The 21,078-nt window shown below is 38.8% G+C and overlaps 1 protein-coding gene across 1 annotated transcript in view; it reads right to left on the bottom strand.

Moving 5' to 3' along the window:
- RUS6 (root UVB sensitive protein (Protein of unknown function, DUF647)) overlaps positions 1–21,078 on the bottom strand; it is a 59,343-nt gene that overhangs the window by 996 nt on the left and 37,269 nt on the right. Inside the window, exons 4-12 of the mRNA XM_010254005.3 lie at positions 20,395–20,466; positions 20,187–20,297; positions 19,978–20,097; positions 8,606–8,707; positions 8,399–8,471; positions 8,164–8,247; positions 8,010–8,074; positions 7,791–7,892; positions 7,505–7,714 (exon numbers count right to left, since the gene is read on the bottom strand). Coding sequence (XP_010252307.1) covers positions 7,505–7,714; positions 7,791–7,892; positions 8,010–8,074; positions 8,164–8,247; positions 8,399–8,471; positions 8,606–8,707; positions 19,978–20,097; positions 20,187–20,297; positions 20,395–20,466 — 939 coding nt within the window. The remainder of the gene's footprint in view (positions 1–7,504; positions 7,715–7,790; positions 7,893–8,009; positions 8,075–8,163; positions 8,248–8,398; positions 8,472–8,605; positions 8,708–19,977; positions 20,098–20,186; positions 20,298–20,394; positions 20,467–21,078) is intronic.

Here is a 21,078-nt window from a genome sequence, read left to right as displayed (position 1 = left end):
CAACGAGAAACGATGAACGCCCATTCACTCCTGAAACTGCTGACTTGAACACTATAGAACACCATCAATGCCTGGGCCCATCATATGACAGTCCATTCTATGTTTCTAATAATAACACCCAGAGTAGCTTCCTTGGGCCTTGGCATCAAAAAGTCTGCTATTCCTCTCTTTCCACACAATCCAGCATATGGTAAAAGGTGTGGAATCCCATAAAAACTTCCCCCTGGGTGAGAAGCAACTGGGTGAGAAGGTCTGCTATTCCTCCAGCAAGACAATAGGTCAGCTATCATGGTAGGTGACCCACTATCTCTGAACAGCTAATGAGACACCAAATCTGAAAAGATACAGGACGATGGAGCAGATTCGTAGACTCCGTACATAGGCAAAGTTCAGCCCAAATCCAAACTTCACCTCAGTGGATTATACGTGTGCTTGGTCTGGATTTTCCCTCAACCAGCAGCCTAAAAAAAGAATATGGCCTTCAATTGAACCTGCACACCCCATATCCATGACCATGGGAACTTAGGAAAGGAGCCAACCAGACCTACGTAACAGAACCTGGTAGAAAACAACCTGAATTCTCCCAAGTCCAAACTCCCATGTCCCTGGATTGAGGATCCAGATTAACATTATATGTTGGATTATTACTTTCATCATGCTATATTGATCTAAGGACCAAAATATGGATATATAGATGGTGGTCCTCCTAAAGCTTTCAAGTCTGCTGCAATGGTTTTATAGGTTTTCTTTGTTTATTTTCCTTTCTTTATTGATACTTATTATTTAAAATTATCTTCTTTTAGTGTTTCCTTCTGTTGGAGGTTGGTGGGAGGAAAGGGTTGCAATAACTATACATTAAACATGCAATTCAAGCTAACACATCAAACCCTTCAGTTCTTCTAACTTGCCCTAGATAAAACCACTAAGACCCCATTTGGCATCAATCTAGAGAATCAATTCTGCCGATTATAGAGATTCATTGGATGAAAATCCCTTTTGGGGCCAGTCAATTCTATTTTCTCATTCATTATTGGATGGAATTTTTTCGTTCTAAAGGCACAATTCTCACTAGTGAAAATTTTTCACTTCTAAGAATTGTGATTCTCGCTTAAAACCAATTCTTGCTACGTTACTTCATAAGTAATGAACACATGTGGACATATTACACGTACAAACGTGGGCAACTGTGTAATTTTACACCCAAATATGCATTTTCATCAAATAGAAACCCTAATATCTTTCTTCTCCTCCAATGGCTCTCTTTGGTCTCCCTTCTTCACAGGCACAAGAATCATATCTGTTATTTCCAGGTAAAGGGTTCTACACCTTGTTCTTTTTTTTCCACAAACACCAGTCCTTTCTTCCCTATAGCACATCCCTTTTTTCTTCTTCAAACATCTCAGGGCCTGCTTCGTTGACTCACATGTATGTTTTGTGGGTTCCATTCATTTCTTATTAGTCATATGTATCATACTAATTTTAAAATGAACATGTGTGACGTCTCTCTTTTTTTATGTGTTTGACAATGATTTAAACATAGTAGAGCACAAAGTGGACTTATGCTTATTAGAGTTTACATGGTTTTATGTATTTCTCAATTGGAGAATTGATTAGAGGAAACAGGGTGATGCCAAATGTGATTCTGATTTTGAGAAACAAGATTTAGATGACTATGCCAAACAAATCTACAAATTCTCTGGATGAGAATTCTCAGAATCCATTCTTTTTGGGAAGGATTCTAAGAATCAGAATTTTCAGAATTGATGCCAAACGACACCTAGTTCACACTCATACTTGCAGCGGGTAAGGAAGACAACATGGGAATAACACTATGACTCTCAGTCGAGACTTTTAGTCTAGGACTTCGGGATTCATTTATCCACCCAGTCATTACTTTTTCTTGTGAAGCTTTCCTTGTACTCAGATCCACCTCATGTTTACTTCCATTATTCTTAGGTTTACCCCAGTTAGAATATTTTTTATAAAAGGTAAAAGTAAAAATTCATTAAAAGAAAAAAGGAACAAAATAGAAGCAACAAGAGGTGTTAGGATAACACCCCAACAACAGAAGAACAAGGCCCCGGCAAGCTGTTTTTTTCTTTTTGATAAATAAAATCATCTTCCAGTATTTCAAAGATTGGTTACATGAACATCCCCTTAGAGGCACGAGGTGCCACCTCTCCAAACAGCAAATACATAAACTACAACAGAGATTACATGAATGTTGATGTTAAACAAGAGTTACAGTTGCGCCCAGAACAATGTTTCCCTATTTGTCCTTTAATTTTTCACTTCAAAAGCTTCGTCTTGCCCGTCCCCATCCTCATTCCATGCCTCTCCACCTTTTCCAACAACAGTATCCTTGAGATTCTCCTCTCTCTTGCTTCTTCCAAACGCTTCAAAAGCCCATCTAGCAAACTCCTCGCCACCCAAAAACATAGGCCTAAACCCCTTCCAACCCTAACATTCCTGTCTGCTAAACTCTCAATCTTTTCTTCTAATTTTTTGAAGGATAAAAAGAAATATTCATTAAAAAGGAAAATTAATGACAACATGAAGGTGATAAGATATCACCTAAAAGAGGGACACGACCAATGGGCCCAACAAACAGACATCAATACCTCTAACAAAACCGAATAAGCAACCACACCACATACACACCAAAGACTGGACAAACAGACTTGAACAAAAAACAAAAAAGCCTTCAAATGCCTGGTACAGGACTTAGTCTTCCTCCACGAACTCGCCCTCCTAGTCTTAAGAATCCTCGTTCCGAGCCTCGCCTCCTCTCCCCAATGCTTTTTTGTTCAGTTTCTCTTCCTTTTATACTCTGTCAAACTCCTCAAAGGCACTCTTGGTAAATTCCATACCATCCCAAAAAAACAAACCCAAACTTTTACTAATCGTGACCTCCCTATCCACTAATTTCTGAAGAGTCACACATCCCGAGTCATTATCCTTAACCACATTACTTTGCACCTTCAGAATCGTTCCAAAATCAAGGCCAACACCGCACTCCTTGTTGTCTTGAATCTCCTTCCCCATGTGGGAATCCAAAGGTTGATCCTTCATTATCGCCCCCTATAATCTGCTCTGGGAGTAGAAATGCCTCTCTTGCCTCTTCTCTTGTAGACCCATTTGTAGTTTTTAGTAGGTCCTACCCCCACCAGACTGGGCTTCATCTAGTGATTTAAAAGGCAGGCCTTAGATGCGCCTAGGTGCATAGGCGAGGCACATTTTAGGGTAGGCGCCTCGCCCAGGTCCTAGGCACAACACTTTCAAACGGCACACACCTGATGCGCTTTGCTCCTTAGCTTAAGTGCGCCTTTTGAAAATTTTTGACTTTTTGCTTTTTTTGAACCTAGCGGCTGGGTTCGCGAGCAAACCGAAGCTTCGAGAACCCCCTATTTGCTAATGTTGTTCATTCATTCATCTTAATAAAATATCTTCTTAAAATGCAATTAAAATTATAAAATCATTATTTTTTGTGTGAAAATTAAGAATTTAAGACCCTAACATGGACTTGTTTGGGCTTCCTCGAGGGGCGTGGCACAAAGGCGGCCCGTAGAATCAGGATTGTAATATGTTTTACATCACATTAGCTACTTGAAGTAATGCAATTGAGGAAAAAAAAGAGATTGTGGGTTTTACATGCTTGAAAATGTTTTATATGTTTGATTTTATTTTTAAACTTTCATTTGAATATGCTTTACATGTTATGTTTATGTATTTTAATTTTAGATAATAGGTTTTTTCAAACATTTATTTTAAAATTTAAGTTTATATTTTTATTAATATTATGTTTAATAAATTTTTTGATTTTTTTTGCTTTTTTTTTAATTTTATAACATTTTTTTATTTTTTATTTTTTGCCTCTTCAATCCGGTAAATACCTCTTTTTCTGCTTCTTTGTTTAAACTTAGCTCCTCTCCTATAACTACCCTTAGAAAACTATGCCCAACATCATTTCTACCGCTCCTTAATCTTGGTTTTAGAAAGTGATCCCCACTCCCAAGGCCGATAGCTTCATTCAAAAGTCATGGGTCAATTAAATCTTCCAATTAGAATCATCCTAGTCCGGCTGCCGGTGATCAATCATTACCTCCTTATGGACATCCTGCATATTGTTCCTCAAGGTTCTTGTTTACTTTTAGAATTTCGTCCCCTCTAACTTGAGTATATGATCTTGTTAAAACCACTTTCCTCATTAGATAGACAATGAACAAACACAGAGGTCTCCAAAATTTGTTCTTCATCGAAGAGCAGATCAAAGTTGTAAGTTTTTTCTCCCATCTCTACAAAGTCAATATTCTCCAAATTGTCAATCCCCATCTCTAACTCCTAACCATCTTCCTCTTCCTCCAATAGTTCATAGTCTATCCAATCCCCGACTTCCATCTCGTTCTCCTCCAAACGCGTTCTGAAGTATCTTGGATTTAGACAATACATCATCTTTGGCTCCACTTCTTTTCCTTTAGAATTTACCTTCGGCACTCACTGAAAATTGTCTCTATGAGCTCTTTGAGTTCTCTTTCAAGTACACTTGTTTTGGGGACAATGTTAGACCCAATTTCTTGTCCCTAGCCATCCATATTTGACTCTCCCTCGTGTGACTATTAACAGAGTCACATGGGCTGGCCCATTTTACATTGCCACCTCTCCAGTTCAACCCCAGTCTGCCTTCCATCAGGTTCCCAATCAGTTCAAACCTTGTGGGAACCAATTTAAAAACTTGTGGTCCCCGAGTCAGTTCAGATACCACTCCCCTCTTAACCACCGCAGAAAAAGAGGGCCCCACCTCCTTAGTTTTGTCAAGTTCAACTTTATTTAACTCTACTTCTTTTTCTAAATGGTCAAAACACAGATTATTCAACTGTTCGTCTTCCCCCTCGGCTATTGTGTCTTTTCCTCTTCTCCCTCAAGCCATTCCTCCTTCACCACGTAAGCCCCCAGAATCCAACTCAGCTTTGTCTTCCTCCTTCGAACATCCCTTCCAGAGATCTGCTTAAACATCTGTCAACACCTAAACCCTCCTCCACAGGTTCTCAGAGAAGATTGCCAAGGATCGTGGGACTTCCTCTGGTTCAACAACCTGGATCCTTGCCCTAACTGCCTGCAGATTGTCGAAGCAGCAATCTTCCAACCTCCCATCCATCACTCTAGTGATTCTATCCAGTTTTATGTTGAAGCTTCCCACTGTAATGTTCTTCTTCATTGCAAGACATATGCCAATGTCCGATGACGACAAGTCTGTCTTCAGTTTCTATAGTAGAAAACTCCACAGGTTCATCACTGATATCAACTACGGCTCTCAATTTACTGAAAGATACAACCAAAGCTGATGATTTGATCCTAAACTTCTCCACTATCAAATTAACAATTTCTTTCCAGTTTTTGGTTTTCCTTCCCTCTTTCAACACATACCTCTTCCGCCATATCCCTTTTTCTGCTTCCAATTCCATTTTGTGTGAGTTCAATGAACTTGAAATGACCAACTCCGGTTCCTTCTCTGCTTCACCATTTGAAACTGGAAACTCTTCATTCTCATGTTGAAGTCATCCCAGACTTGTCTCCTCTTTTCTTCTCTTGTCAGTGAATGCCTTGTTTTCTTATTTTCTTCAAAGTAAATCAAGTAATCTTGTAATAGGTCCACAAATTTCCTCCACCCTTCACTTCCTTTTCCTTCTGAAATGCAGACTGCCTGCTTCCTGCCCTCCCAAAAAACCTCTGTAACTTCCACGAACCACCCTTTCCCATTACATTTTGGTTCTGCTGTATAATTCTTCCTTACAACCCCCCAGCGGTTCCACCAAATCTGCTTCACTGAGTAATTGCTCCATCCATAAATCCTTTCAGCCAAAGTGTTGATTCTCCGAGGAAGATTGTAGCTTTCTTCTCCTCCCCGGTCTTAAGTGATCCCTGTCGCTCTTGCAATCTTCGAGCATAAATTTCTTAGCTTCATACTCCATCTCTCTTCTCCACTTCTTGGATGGCAGAAAAGATCGCCTCCTCACCCATCACCCCCTGTTGTGTACTATATTTTTTACCTAGTCCTCTACTTTGTCATTCATTCATCTGTTCTAATCTTTTTCACAGGGTTTTTATTTCAAAACCTTAATGGAATAAGATTTATTTTTATTTATGTTTTATGTAGGTCAAAGAGCCAGTGTATCTGGGTTCATTGAAATGGGCTAAGAATGTGGTAAAATCTGTTTTTCATAATTCTTCTTATAAGGTGTCTTTGGAAGAAACTATTTTCTGTTTGTCTCTTACTTGGATTTTTCACGAGTCTTTTATTGCTGTTATAGAAAGTACACAACCAGGGGCTTCCTGGTCCTTTTGTTTGTATTGTGACGAGACAGAAATAACAGAAAGAGGCTCACACCTCATGCTTTTTCTTTCTCCTTCAAACTATGTGATGACAGAAGGGTATGATACCGGTAGAACTTTGACTAATCAGACCCCCCACCTCCAAAAGTGAATTCTGATGAATAGCAGTTGATTTGTTACCACTTTGATACTGGATTACTAGTTGATTTGATTGGTTATCAGTTTTTCAGGTTTTGTGACCCATACATCCAAACACTAAATTCACAAGAAAAATAGACATGTGATACACAGTCAATTTTGATCTATAGCACTTGTTTCAATTATCAACTGGAAAAGTATAAGGTGTTCTGGGGTAGATGTGAAAGATAGTTTATTCATCGGCAACAAATATCTTTCCATTGTTGTTTGATCCCCACTTATAAAATTGTGATAATATGATAAACATTAAAGAAAGAAGAATCAAATCGAATTATAAATCATAAGATCATTTCTGTTTCTAAAAACTTGTTAGAAAATAAAGAAAATATATACTAAAAACTGGAAAGCAAGTCAAGTAAACCAAATTAAGTTACTAAAGTTCTGAAGTTCTTGGTAATTCTCGCAATTTATAATTTCTTTTCCTTTTGTCAATTGGGGATAGAGCACACAAAGACAAAGGTTGCACCTATGATGCCCAAATACAGAAATGGACACAGACACATGTGTGGGAAATGGAGATACGACTCTCCATTTCATAAAATCCTGGACACGGATGAGTATGGATATCCCATGTAATATGCTTATATCTTGCCAAATTTAATTAAATATCTAACATGTGATATCTTTTTATAGTATACTTTGTTAAAACATACCATTTTACATATTTTAAAAGTTTCACGTTATAAAATACATCTAAAAATGTGTCACAGTATCCAGTATTGTATCCAACAAGTACAGTATTAGACACCAATACACTGATGTACAGGTATCCTGGTATCATAGGGTTGCACATGCTGTTGCAGAACTGATCTACAGGCAGGCCTTATTCATCAATTCAGTCTGTGCAACTCATTTTTATTCCATATGTTAGTATGTTTCTAGAAATTACAGCACAAAAAACATCCATGACAACATCCGTCAATCAGCTATGTAAATGGACATGTTGATAAACATAATATTAATGTTTTGTATGTACCTGTTCTGCAGCTTTCCTTTTGAAGAGGCCAAATGAAGTAGAGACCATCTTGCAAGACTCAGCAATATAAGCCTCGAGATCAATATTTTTAGGCATGGAATGACAGGTTGATGAGGATAAACTAGAAACCAAACTATCAGATTCACCATGACTCCTCAAAGAAGACCTTCTTTCATTTGATGAACGGATGAAATGCAAAAGCACATGAGCCTGTAAGACCACATATTAGCAACAACAGTCTACAAATGATAAAGGGATTTTCCAATAGAGGTGCCAAAATTCTTACATGGAAAGCAGCTTTTAGAATGTCATCAGATTTTGCTTTGTCCTTGAGCAATGCATATACATTACCCTTTGAAGGATTATATGTGACAATGTATCTCTCCTTCTGTCATAAGAGTAAAAGTAACAAACATATAAAGTATAACTCCAAACGAAGGGGGATTTATGCCACTCACAGATTCCAATTTAAACATTGTGAAAGATGCAGGTTAATAAATTTTACCTCAAAGAGAGGCTCTATGGAAAGAAATGAACCTGGCTCTTGGAATGCATCCTTAAACCTCGAACCTTCCAAAAATTACAGAATTCCAGTTTGATCTTGGGATACAGTTGACACAACTATAAATATCAGAGCTTAATAAAAGCAGTAAATATACCTAGAACTATAGGCTTATCTTTCGACCATGGGAAACTGAAGATATTCTCTGTCATGTTCCCCTGCTGCAATGAAGGCACATGACCTACAATATTGAACATAAATAAAGTCATCAGTCAACAGAAAAATGAATTTGTTCTCCTTCCATATAGGACATTGGCCCAACCTACAGGCATCACAAGAAAACCATAAAATGTGAGAAAACCACATTTTCATCATTAACACTCAAGGCTAACCTGTCTTAAGGAATGAGTCCACTGCCACAGAGAATCTTGCACGATTCAAAGTATGTAACACGACAGACTTTACCTGGCCAAAGAACAGGTCTCCAGCAATTAGTGACTCACTAAATATTAAGGAAATGAGGAAACTGAAAATTAAAAAAAAAAAAAAGAAAAACAGAGAGAAGTGGAACAGAAGACACTAATTACTGAAGAGCAAACCTCTTGATAAGAGCTGAGAACATATCCACATGAGAGGAGTGCAAAAGTGGTCACCAGAGATGGATTTCTTTTCGAGATCATGATACTTAGTCCAGTTCCCAGCTTCACACGACAGAAATTCAAAACATAGGCACTTCTATTAGCTTTAATGGGGAACCATCTCATATATACTTACAAATGTATGTACATATAATGCTTAAACAAGGGGGAAAGGCCAAAAGATATCAGGGCACATCCTATTTTTGATAAACCAGGCACTTTCTTAGTGAGAACTGAAAAGACAAAGCAAACACTGTTGGTTATAATAGAAGTCAAAACAAGGGGGTGTTTCTTTCTTAGAGTGCATGTAGTCTGTGTAATGATTAAGGATGTTCCCCCTTTATCAAAAAATGGGATGTTACCAACTCAGTCCCTCAAACAAGAGGGTGAAATAAATAAATAAATATGCCATTCTATGATCCACAATGAGCATGGTACACCATATACTATTGAATTCTTTATTGAGAAAAGTAGCATAAGTAGCTCAAGTTAATAGATTAAAAAATATGACATCATATGTGGTGAATAAATATATGGACAATAAAGAAAAAAAACCATATGCTATATGATCTATCCAATGTACATAAAGACAAGCACGCGCGAGTAAATGCAACTACAAGAATATAGAAAACTGAGGAATAATAGGTTGACAACAGATGCAGAGAATTTTTTTCATTTTTTTTCACTAAAAACATTTGATAAATTTCAGTTCAAGTAACATTTTCAATTCTACACCTTACACTTTGCTAATCTGCAAACAAGAAAACTAACAAACCAGAAAAGTAAAAAAGAGAACAAGTGAAATTAAAAACACCAAGTTCTAACATGGTTCAGCACAATAGTTTAAATCTATGGAAGAGAGCACAATAATTAGATGAAATTTATTTCCTAATTCTAACTGTATCAGATTGAGATATAGAGTAGAGCAGTAGGAAGAAGAAGAAGAAAAGGAGAGAAAAGATGGGTTCTTCTATTAAGGACCATCACAAAACAATATTTTTATTAGGTTAACATATGTAAAGGGGAAAGACATAAATGCCTCTATATAATGCAAATAAATCTCCTAGAAATACACTCATAACTCAACACTTCCCCTCAAGTTGGTGCAAAGATATAAATCAAACCCATGTTGCTCAGAATCTCATGCAACCAGACCTTGTGGCCTTGTGGATACCTTTGGTAAGGATACATGCAGGCTTTAACTAAATAATGATACATAGATAAAAATCTAGCCAGTAAGGAGCTTCTTTCAAATAAAGAGATAATCAACTTCTAAATATTTAGTGTGATCGTATTGAAATCAATTATGAACAATACTTATAGTTGTCTCCTTGTCATAGCATAAGCTCATAGGCCCAGCTGTAACAAAACCCAGCTTTGTAAGAAATGCCTTGAGAAATAACAATTTACACACTTCATGTTCCATAACTATAAATTCAGCTTCTATGCTAGACTTGGAACCGAAAGCTATTTCTTATTGTGCCAAGTAACCAACAGTATTGATCCTGCAGTCACCATTATTATATGTGTGAATAAACCCTAGTTGTTTCTAGGTCAAAGTAGAGAAGAAGAAAGAAGAAAGAAAAGAGAAAGAAGAAGAAGAAGGAGAGGAGAGAGTGTTCGGCCAGACTAGAAGAGAGGATGTTCAAAAGTACCTCTCCTAGCCGACCCACTTGACTTTTATTCATGAAAAACTTGAGTTACAAGAAAGACAATTTTGTCCCTCATAGAAGATGGGACACATAACTTAAACTCAGATACAATAAACATTTCACTTTCAATAAGATACACCAGAATGACCAAAATACCCCTGACTTGAGCATTCTAACACTCCCCCTCAAGCTGGAGAGTATATATATATAGTCCCAGCTTGTTACAAATGTAATCTATTCTTCCTCGAGACAATCCTTTTGTGAGCTCACATGAGATGTAGTTATACCCCACTTATCACTTTCTCTCTCACAAAGTGACAATCCACCTCAATATGTTTAATTCTTTCATGGAAGATAGGATTGGATGAGATGTGAACAGCAGCTTGGTTATCACAGTATAGTTTCATGGGTTTGTCAATTGAGAAACCCATCTCCTGTAGTAGGTTCTTCAGCCATACTAGTTCACATGTGGTATGGGCCATAGCCTGTACTCTGCTTCCGCACTACTTCTTGCCACCACTGTTTGCTTCTTGCTCTTCCAAGTTACAAGATTGCCACCCAGGAAGGTACAACACCCTGTGGTTGACCTCCTGTCTGATATAGAGCCAGCCCAATCAGCATCTGTGTACCCTACTATCTCAAGAGGTCCTCCTTTTTGGTATAACAAACCACGACCTGGAGCACCCTTTAGGTACCTAACAATTCTCAGAACAGCTTCCCAGTGAGGAACTCGGGGATGTTGCATAAACTGACTCACCACACTCATAGCAAATGATATATCTGGTCGGGTAATGGTCAGGTAATTCAACTTTCCCACCAACCTTCTGTATCTTCCAGGATCATCAAACTCTTCACCTGCATCCACACTTAACTTGGCATTGAGTTCCATAGGAGTCTCTGCTGGTTTAGCACCTAACAACCCTGTTTCTTCAAGTAGATCAAGAACATATTTCCTCTGACATAGGTTGATTCCCAGTTTTGACCTCGCAACTTCTATTCCTAAGAAATACTTTAGCTTCCCCAGATCTTTCGTATTGAAGTGGTCCTATAAGAATTTTTTCAGCCTATCAATTCCATTGCTGTCACTTCCAGTTATGACAATATCATCCACATACACGACTAGCAAGATGTTTCCATCTTTCGAGTTATAGCTAAACACGAAATGATCAACCTGACACAATTTCATCCCAAAGGCCTTCACCACTTTACTGAACCTGCCGAACCATACACGAGGAGATTGTTTCAGTCCATAAATTGCCTTTTTGAGCCTGCACACCTTACCAGCCTCCCCCTGAGCAACAAACCCTGGTGGTTGCTCCATATACACCTCCTCAACAAGATCACCATGTAAGAAGGCATTTTTGATGTCAAGTTGTAGGAGAGGCCAATCATACATAGTAGCCAATGAGATCAGCAGCCGAACTGAACCAATTTTAGCCACAGGAGAGAATGTCTCCATATAGTCCACACCATATAACTGAGAACAGCCCTTGGCCACTAACCGTGCCTTCAATCGTTCCACACTGCCATTAGGAAGATGCTTCACTGTATAGACCCATTTACACCCAACAGTGTGCTTACCAGGAGGAAGGGTGGTGAGTTCCCACGTATGATTATGTTGTAGAGCAGAGAGTTCTTCTTCCATGGCTTGCCGCCACCCTGGAGAGACAAGGGCTTCCTGTACAGTCTTGGGAATGGGAACCGATGAGAGTAATGATATAAACTTGCAATGGGAAGCAGAAAGGTGAGCAGTGGAAACATAGTCTGAAATGGGATGAGAAGTACAAGTACGTTTACCTATCCGCAAAGCAATAGGGAGATGAAGATCTGAGGGAGAAGGGGCAGTAACAGGATCTGTCGACGGGTGCTGAAGTGGAGGAGGAGCCGAAGCACTTCTGCGAGTATACACTGTAATTGGCGGCCTCTCTGTAGTAACCGGCATATGATGTGCATCTACAATAGGAGTGGGAACTACGGGAAGGGGGTCCACAACTGGAACAGGAAGAGGAACCACAGAGGGAGAAGAAGAGACCCCGGCATTGGAGAAAAAGGGAACTGATTCAAAGAAGGTGACATCAGGGCACACAAACGATTTATGAAACTTAGGGTTATAACACTTGTACCCTTTCTGAGTCCTTGAGTAGCCAAGAAAAATACACTTTGTAGCCCGAGCATCTAGCTTGTCTACTCCAGGCCCCAAGTGCTGAACAAAACAAACACAGCCAAAGACTCTTGGGGTGAGAGGAAAGCGAGACAAAGTGGGGAACAACACGGAGAAAGGGGATTGACTTCCAAGGATTGACATGGGCATCCGATTTATCAAAAAATAGGATGTAAGAACAACATCACTCCAAAAATGCTTTGGGACATGCATATTGATCATCAAGGACCGAGCAATTTCAAGAGGATGTCTATTTTTCCGTTCAACTACACCATTTTGTTGTAGGGTGTAGGCACAAGAAGTTTGATGAATTATTCCATGATGTTCTAGGTATTGCTGAAATGATGAGGAGATGTATTCTTTGGCATTATCGGAGCGAAGTATTTTCATATGAACACCAAACTGAGTGTGTATTTCAGCATGAAATTTCTGAAAAATAGAGAACAATTCACTACGGTCTTTCATAAGATAGATCCATGTCATCCTTGAAAAGTCATCAACAAAGATTACAAAATACTTAAACCCATTGTATGACACCACTTTAACTTGACCCCATACATCAGAATGAACTAAAACAAAAGGACTTGAGACACGACTATCAGTTCTTGGACTAAATGAGACTCGATGATGTTTTCCCAACTAACATGACTCACAATCTAATGATGAAAGATGACTCAACGAAGGAACTAGCAGCTTCAAAGCCTTGAGAGAGGGATGATCAAGTCTGCAGTGCCATTGGAGAGGAGTAAGAGACGACTGAAAAGCCACTGGAGGGCCACCACCATCAAGGTAATACAAACCACCGGCTTCATGCCCTCCACCAATCTTCGTCCCCGTCTTGAGATCCTGAAACACACAAGAAGAAGGATAGAAGGTTACAAAACAATTAAGGGACTTGGTTAATCTACTAACAGACATAAGGTTAAAAGGGAACTTAGGAACATATAAAACAGATGCTAAAGACAATGAGGAGAGATCAACATCACCAACACCACAAATAGGAGATGTAGAACCATTAGCAAGTGTAACTGTCTGAGATGTGGAGGTGCGAGAAAGGGAAGAAAATACATCAGGAGTCCCAGACATATGGTCCGAGGCGCCAGAATCAATGATCTAGGGTGAGGCTTTGGAAGCTAAACAAGTCATACCTGAATGGGCAAGTGTAGCTGTGTTCTGCTGAGTTGTTTGAAGGAACTGCTCATATATTGCCCATGATACACTCACCATTTCCTGCCCGGAAGCACAAGTGGGTGTGGAGGGGGTTGGTGCAGTTTGCTGGCTTTCAGTAATTGTGCTACTACTCTTAGAAGTAACATGGTTAGCCCAAGTGTTGGGTGGACCACGCAAATCATCGCAGAAATTAACCGTGTGCCCCTCTAAGCCACAATGTGTACATTTTCTCTAAGCATTACCCCTTCCTTTTCCACGGCCTCCCCCTGACTCACGGCCTCCAGTCCGGCCACTGGCCCGGTTAAACATGTGCCCACCACGGTTGCTTGGAGGGCCACTGCTGCCACCACCACTTCTACTTCCACGACTACTCACTTTAGTCACTACCAAACCAGATCTATCAGAGAAGGAAGAATGTTCCACTGGCTCAATGGATGTCCTCTTAAGACGGACAAAAACTTCTTCAAGTGAGGGGAGAGCTGATCCCCCCAATATCTGTGCTCTGACAGGCTCATACTCAGCCTTCAAGCCCACAAGAAACCTAGTCACATCAAGCTGTTCACGTTGCTGTTGTTGGATCTGGACATCTGATGTGAGAGGGTGATACACATTTAGCTCATTGCGGATGTTTCTCAAACTTGCATAATACTCTTCTAAGCTTTGACTTCCTTGCTTCAAATTGAAGTACTCTTGGTATAACTGATATACCCTAGTTGTATTGTCTTGTCCAGAGTACAACTTTTTAGCATGATCCTAGATCTCTTTGGTTGTATCTAGGAACATGAAGTTCACACTAATCTTTGGTTCCATGTTGTTCTAAAGCCATGTCATTATCTGTGCATCATCTTGTTCCCAATCACTGAACCCAGGATAATCAGAGGAAGGTTTCCCCTCCCTCACATGTTTTACTTTCCTCTTGGCCTTCAAGAACACCTCCACAGATTTTGCCCATGGTACATAGTTCTCACCATTCAACTTGATGGATGTCATTTGAACACTTAGATAATCTGAGGAGAGCATGATGCCTGTTTTGTTGTCATTCCCAACTACAGTTGAAGCCATCTCAATTATGTCTCCTCTGAATATACACCACAATCTCACACTTGTCACAAGACTTATTTCACTTACAATACCACCAACCCACTTTCTTCAACTGCACATTACACACTACACTTTAAAGCTGAAATCATTCAGTCAACACATCAAACACTTGGACTGCACACTACAGGACCATTTACCACCAACACACCACTATTGAAATTACTCGGTCATTTCATCGAACACTTGTTCTGCAAACTGCAGAACTGATTACACACAAGGTCTAGGGGTTCACTTTTAAGCATTTAAAAACATAGATATGTCAGCCACCACAACACAATCAACACCACACCACTGCTGTCGTGGACATCAGCAGTCTACCACTCTTCTTTCAGCACACATGTGAGCAAGAAAACACAAAAAAAAACATGACTGATATGTGTATCAGTTTCACCCAGCACCACAACAACTAACTTTAGAAGCACACAAAAAACAATCAACATTCACAATCCATTTCTGAACACACGACAGCAGTGTCCATACCTGTATACGACCAGCCCTCTTCGTACACTGAATAGAGGGTCTAGTATACCACTTCAATGACCACCACAGCACCGGCCAGAGGCATTCTCACCTCCAGGCCCTCAAAACGACAACTCCTTTTCAGCCCTTTATCGAGTCTTCAATCAGATCATCTATAGGATGATGAAACCTACTGTGAAGCTGGCGGCGAACCCAGGAAGAAGACAGCAGCAAGAAAACGAACACCAGACCTTAATGCTCTGATACCATGCGAATAAACCCTAGTTGTTTCTAGGTCAAAGTAGAGAAGAAGAAAGAAGAAAGAAAAGAGAAAGAAGAAGAAGAAGGAGAGGAGAAGAGTGTTCGGCCAGACTAGAAGAGAGGATATACAAAAGTACCTCTCCTAGCCGACCCACTTGACTTTTATTCATGAAAAACATGAGTTACAAGAAAGACAATTTTGTCCCTCATAGAAGATGGGACACATAACTTAAACTCAGATACAATAGACATTTCACTTTCAATAAGATACACCAGAATGACCAAAATACCCCTGACTCGAGCATTCTAACAATATGCATCAATACGAAGATGCCCATGATTATTAAATAAAATTCCCTCCCCAGTGACTAGGTACCAAACAATCCTTTACAGTACCTCCAAGTGAGTCATCCTACACAAATGCATAAATTGACTAACTATACATAACATAAGAAATTTCAGGCCATGATACAAGTCATCATACATGCCTTATCCCAACTATATGGGGTCATCAGCTACATAAATCCTGGTTTACCATTCTGCTCTGTTTAATGCCATATCCATTGTTAATTTTTTTATCAATATTCATTGTTAAATTATTGATGCTTAATTTCACTAGTGTGAGATTGTCTTACACCACCAATCCCAAGCTGGGATAAAGGAGAATTGCATTAAGTTGTAGCCAGAATTAAAATTTTTGCCAAACTCTTATGGTCATGCATCCAGAATTGTCTTTTTGTGCTTATTCTTGGGCATTCCCTAGAAGCAACAAGCTACACCTTAACCCAAGTGTGGTGTCAAATGGGCAAGGGTATTTAACTTTTTAATAAAAGTTCAGTTACTCATCAAAAAAAATGGGCAAGGGTTAGAACATTCCAAAGAAGTGACACATCATAGTTACACCAGGTTGTGGTGAAAAAAGCACAAGGGTTCCTACATCCTTTTGGGCAAGGGCAGGTAAAGAGGATAAGTCCAATAAACATGAATTGGATTAATAAACACTTCGAATGTGGAAGCATTAGCAAGAAAGACTATAGAAGTAGTAAACACAATGAAGAGAAGGATTAATATTGCATGTTTACAAAAAACTAAGCATGTGTTTGATTCCATGGGTGTTTACAATAAACATTAATGTTATTGCTTTTGTTGTTTGGTTGGGCGTTTCAAGTAACACCCCATAAAGCTATCTTCCACCTCAGCTTAACATTTATTGCTTTTGTTGTTTGGTTTGGTGTTCCATGGGTGTTTCAAGTAACGCCCCCATAAAGCTATCTTCCACCTCAGCTTACAATGCTCCAGGTAAGCATTTCATTTCAATAAATGTTGGGGCGTTGAGAGAAACCAGAATTTGAAGTTTCCCCCAATGACTCAAGCACATAAATCCAAGTGTTTCTGATTTTTAATGTTTATTTGATAAATGCTGAAACCAAACAGTGGTTTCATGCACAACAAGAGGGTGGTGTTTTTCCAATAAACGCCAATACCTAAGTGGCACTGATGTGGTGGTGTTTTTCCAATAAATGCCCACGGAACCAAACATAGCATAAATGAAAGAGGAAAAAGCTAAAGACGTTGATGGCTACAAACTATAGTTCATAGAAGAAATAATAATAGAAATGGAGCAGTGATAATAGTAGATAAAGATCATTGTTAATGTTAAGAAAAATGGTGATAGAATAATTTTAATTAGACTTGTTTTAGGTGAAGAAATCATTCAAATAATTAGCACTTATGCACCACAAGAGGGTTTAGAAGAAAACATTAAAAGACAATTTTAAGAAAACTAAGAGGATTAATCCAAGTAATTCCAAATGATGATAAAATTTTTGTAGAATGGGCATGTGAGGAAAAGAAGTGCAGGATATGATAATGGTATATGGATGATTTGGGTTTGAGGAGAGGAATGAAATAAGAGATACAATTTTAGAATTTGCAACAATATGGTAATAATAAACACATGTTTCAAAAAGAGGGATTAACACTTAATAGCATTTAAAAGTAGATCGAACATAAATCAAATAGAACAAATGATGTGTAAGGACTGCAAAGTTATTCCATGGGAAAACTTAACCACACATTTCTTTATGGAATGGCCTTCCCATCCACAATAAGTGCACTTCCAAGGACCACCATGTCCTCTCCTCAACTCTTGATCTCCAACATCACCTCCAAGCCAGAAGGTGTACCTAATACACTTCTTTCACCTACTCTAGACACATAACCAGAAGATCTGTCGATTAGTAATTGTACCTATAGATCCTACAGTAACCCCTAAAAAGCCGAGCAAACACCTCTTCAAGAGAAGGGAGGTCTAAGTTGTACATGAACAAGTTCATATCCTAACTAAGAGAAACCAAGTCCCATCAAGATATTCCCTCTATTGTTTCTGAATTTTAATGTCAGGGTCTCATACTTACATAATACTCTTCAATTGTCTTGTTGTATGGTGAAGTACTCTTAGAAGAGCTGGACACCCTTGTAATATTGTCCTAACCTAAATACAGCCTCTGAACATGCTTCCATACCTCTTTTGCAGTGTATAACATAAGATTGACACTTATCTTAGGTCCCATACTATTCCATAGCCAATTTATTTTAGCATTCTCTTGCTCCCATTCACTATACCTGCCCAAACTAGCCGAAGGTCTATCATCCTTCAAATACTCAAGTTTACCTTTTGACTTTCAAAAACACCTCAACTGACTTTACCCAAGGCATAAAATTTTCCCCATTGAACTTAATAGATGTCATCTGCACCATAATTTTTTTTGAAGATAAATAAAAAGAAAATTTATTAAGAAAAGAGCAAGATTACAAAAGACAGTGATGAAGCATCACCCAATAAACAACTCTCAAACCAACAAGAAGCTGAACTCCATGAAACCCAACAACCAAACAGAAAGCAAACCCCAAAGCTGCACCCAACCAACACAAATAATTACAAGAAAACACCACAACTACTCCAACCAAAGAAACCCAACCAAACAAAAGGCTCCCAAGAAAAAGAACAAAAGCTCCACATCCCCTCCCAAAATTAGGAATGGCAACAAGGTGTAGGGCCAGGTTTTGCATTACCCATCCCTGACCCCGAACTCAAATGCCCCACCCCAAACCCCACCAGGGCTAGAAATCCCAACCCCATCCCCGTCCCCGCAGGGAATGGGGATCCCCAAATTTTCCCTGCCCCGCCCCGGTCATTCCTAGTTGCATACTTGCAATTTATTTTTACTTTTTTGAAAGCTACCTAGAACTATATTATAATATACAATATAATATATAATAAATTAATATATATATATATATATATTCTGTAACATAATATAGTCGGGACGGGATCAGGGCTGGGAAGACAAATACCATCCCCACCCCGTCCCCGATCCCCAGAGTTCTGGGTTTCCCCAAACCCTGATCAATTGTCAAAAAACCCACTCCAACCGAGGTGGGGCTAGGTGGAGCCCCACGGGAATGGGGCAAATTGCCATCTCTACCCAAAATCCCAATCACAAGCAAACCCAGAAACCACAACTCAACCCCCATGGAGGACCCATGTACTCAATTCCTAAAAAATGAAACTTCACTTTCTGTTTTTTAGTTTTCTTTATCTTCTTAGTAGCTCCAGCCCAAGCAAACCCAGCTTCAATCTGCTTAACACTCACAGTTCTGGCTTTTGATCACCACTACCAGTTCTGGAGGGGATGCTACAGTGTCCTACTTCTACAGGCTACACACTACACAACTAGTGGCCTTGAATCAAGAAAGAACATAAGAGAAACCACCAAAACTCCTCTTAAACTGAAAACAGCATTGCAAATGCATTCTAAACACATCAACTGAGTTGCAATTCATTTACTCTCTTCTCCATCAATAAACGAGGGCTGTTCAACTAGCACCACATGAAACACAAGCAGGTAAAACAGAAATTAACCTACTGCAGAATTCCAAGTTCATCACAGCACCATCATCCCTTTTGGTAACTATCACCACAGTGACAACTATCAAATCAGAAAAGAAAAAAAAAATGTGAGAATGCAACCCCCTTCTGGCTAGTTTTCTCAAACAAAACAAAAAACAGAAAATAAAAGGAGAGAGAGGGAACAATAAGAGAGATTGCAGCCTTATTTAGTTATTGCAGCCTTTTAGTTGTTCTGATACCATTGTATCGTGCACAAAAAATAAAGGAAACAGCAAAAGAAAGAAGAGAAAGAAGAAGCAGAGAAGGAGAAAGAATAAGAGACCAATTGGGATCAATTAATCTCTCTTGTCCCACTCGGCTGATATTTCTAGATTGCCAATAAAATACAAAGACAAATTGTGCCTCTGATAAACTATGAAACAACCAACTAAAGATAGGACAGAATAGAATAACATAAAGTAAAAACATAATGTAATGTCCTAAACACCCCCGTTTAGTCAACTGTTAACAGTTATCAACATGAACATCCAAAGGGAAAGGATTGAACTAGATTTTTGCAAAATTGCTTACAGAAAACAAGACTTGGAAAGGAAGAAGAATAGTTGAGAAACCATACCAGATCTGCAATATTGCCTACACATTCTCCTTTAGCAGTAACATCCCCAATGTTTTCTCCTCTAGCAAAGGCTTTATAAATTGGAGTACGAGTTGATGTTGATGTTACAGCAGCAACATTCTGCAATTAAAAAAGAGAAATAAATAAGGCTGCAAGGATGCATAGTTTCTTAAATGAACATATATGAATGGTACAATGAAGCGTGTAACCTTGACCACATTGGCAGCACAAGCCAATGGTAGGAAGAGGTGTGGGACAGCAGCAGTTGCCAACTCTACTCCAGCACCTATCTCCATTAAAAGATCACCAGCAAATCGAAGCTGAAACACTTTCAACTTGTCAGCAACTCAAGCATATCAAGGTGGAAAAACAAAGTTGAATGAAAAATGATCTTGAAAATGTTTTTTTCAATTTTACCTGTTTCAGATCATAGTCAAATTTCTTTCCTTGCCGTGCAAAAATCATTTTTCCAACTCGACCTGCTCCATCCTGCACAGGAAACACAACTTTACCTTACATGGACTATATGCAAATTATTATACAAGGAAAAAATGGAAAAGAAAATTGTAGCAAAAAGACAATAAAAAAAAAGTAAGAAAAAGACAAGTGTTGTTAGTGTGAAGCAATTACTTTGATACAGGCAAAAGAATTTACAAAAGATGCCACTGGTATGCTGTTTTGAAAAAGGGCGGATTACACAGAAAAAATAGTAGGAAACATGTTTATCTGTCTAGGTACAAAAGGGTTAGATATTTTCATGGACAGTAACCACAGCATATGATTTCAAGGAGAAATTAATGAAATAAGAAATACATTTAATGTTTGTTTTATTTTCCAATAATGGAAAACCTCATGTCCTAAACACCATCTTATCTAAATATTTATTTGCATTTAATGGGACTTTTTTTATCAGCAAGAAAATTGGATTAAATTAAAATGATAATCTTGATATTACAAGGACAAGGTGTATTCACCCATAAAGATTCATTCCAATCCCAGCACAGATACAAGATTTACAATGGTGCCCAAAACAGCTGCTGCCTATATACCCCTTGCTTTGCAAGAGTGTCGGCCATTCCATTTGCTGTCCTATTAATCCAC

Source organism: Nelumbo nucifera, chromosome 5, assembly GCF_055504915.1.
Source record: "Nelumbo nucifera cultivar China Antique chromosome 5, China Antique-T2T, whole genome shotgun sequence".
Taxonomy (NCBI): Eukaryota; Viridiplantae; Streptophyta; class Magnoliopsida; order Proteales; family Nelumbonaceae; genus Nelumbo; species Nelumbo nucifera.
Note: the sequence above shows the minus strand (reverse complement) of the source record. Positions and strands in the feature narration are given on the sequence as shown.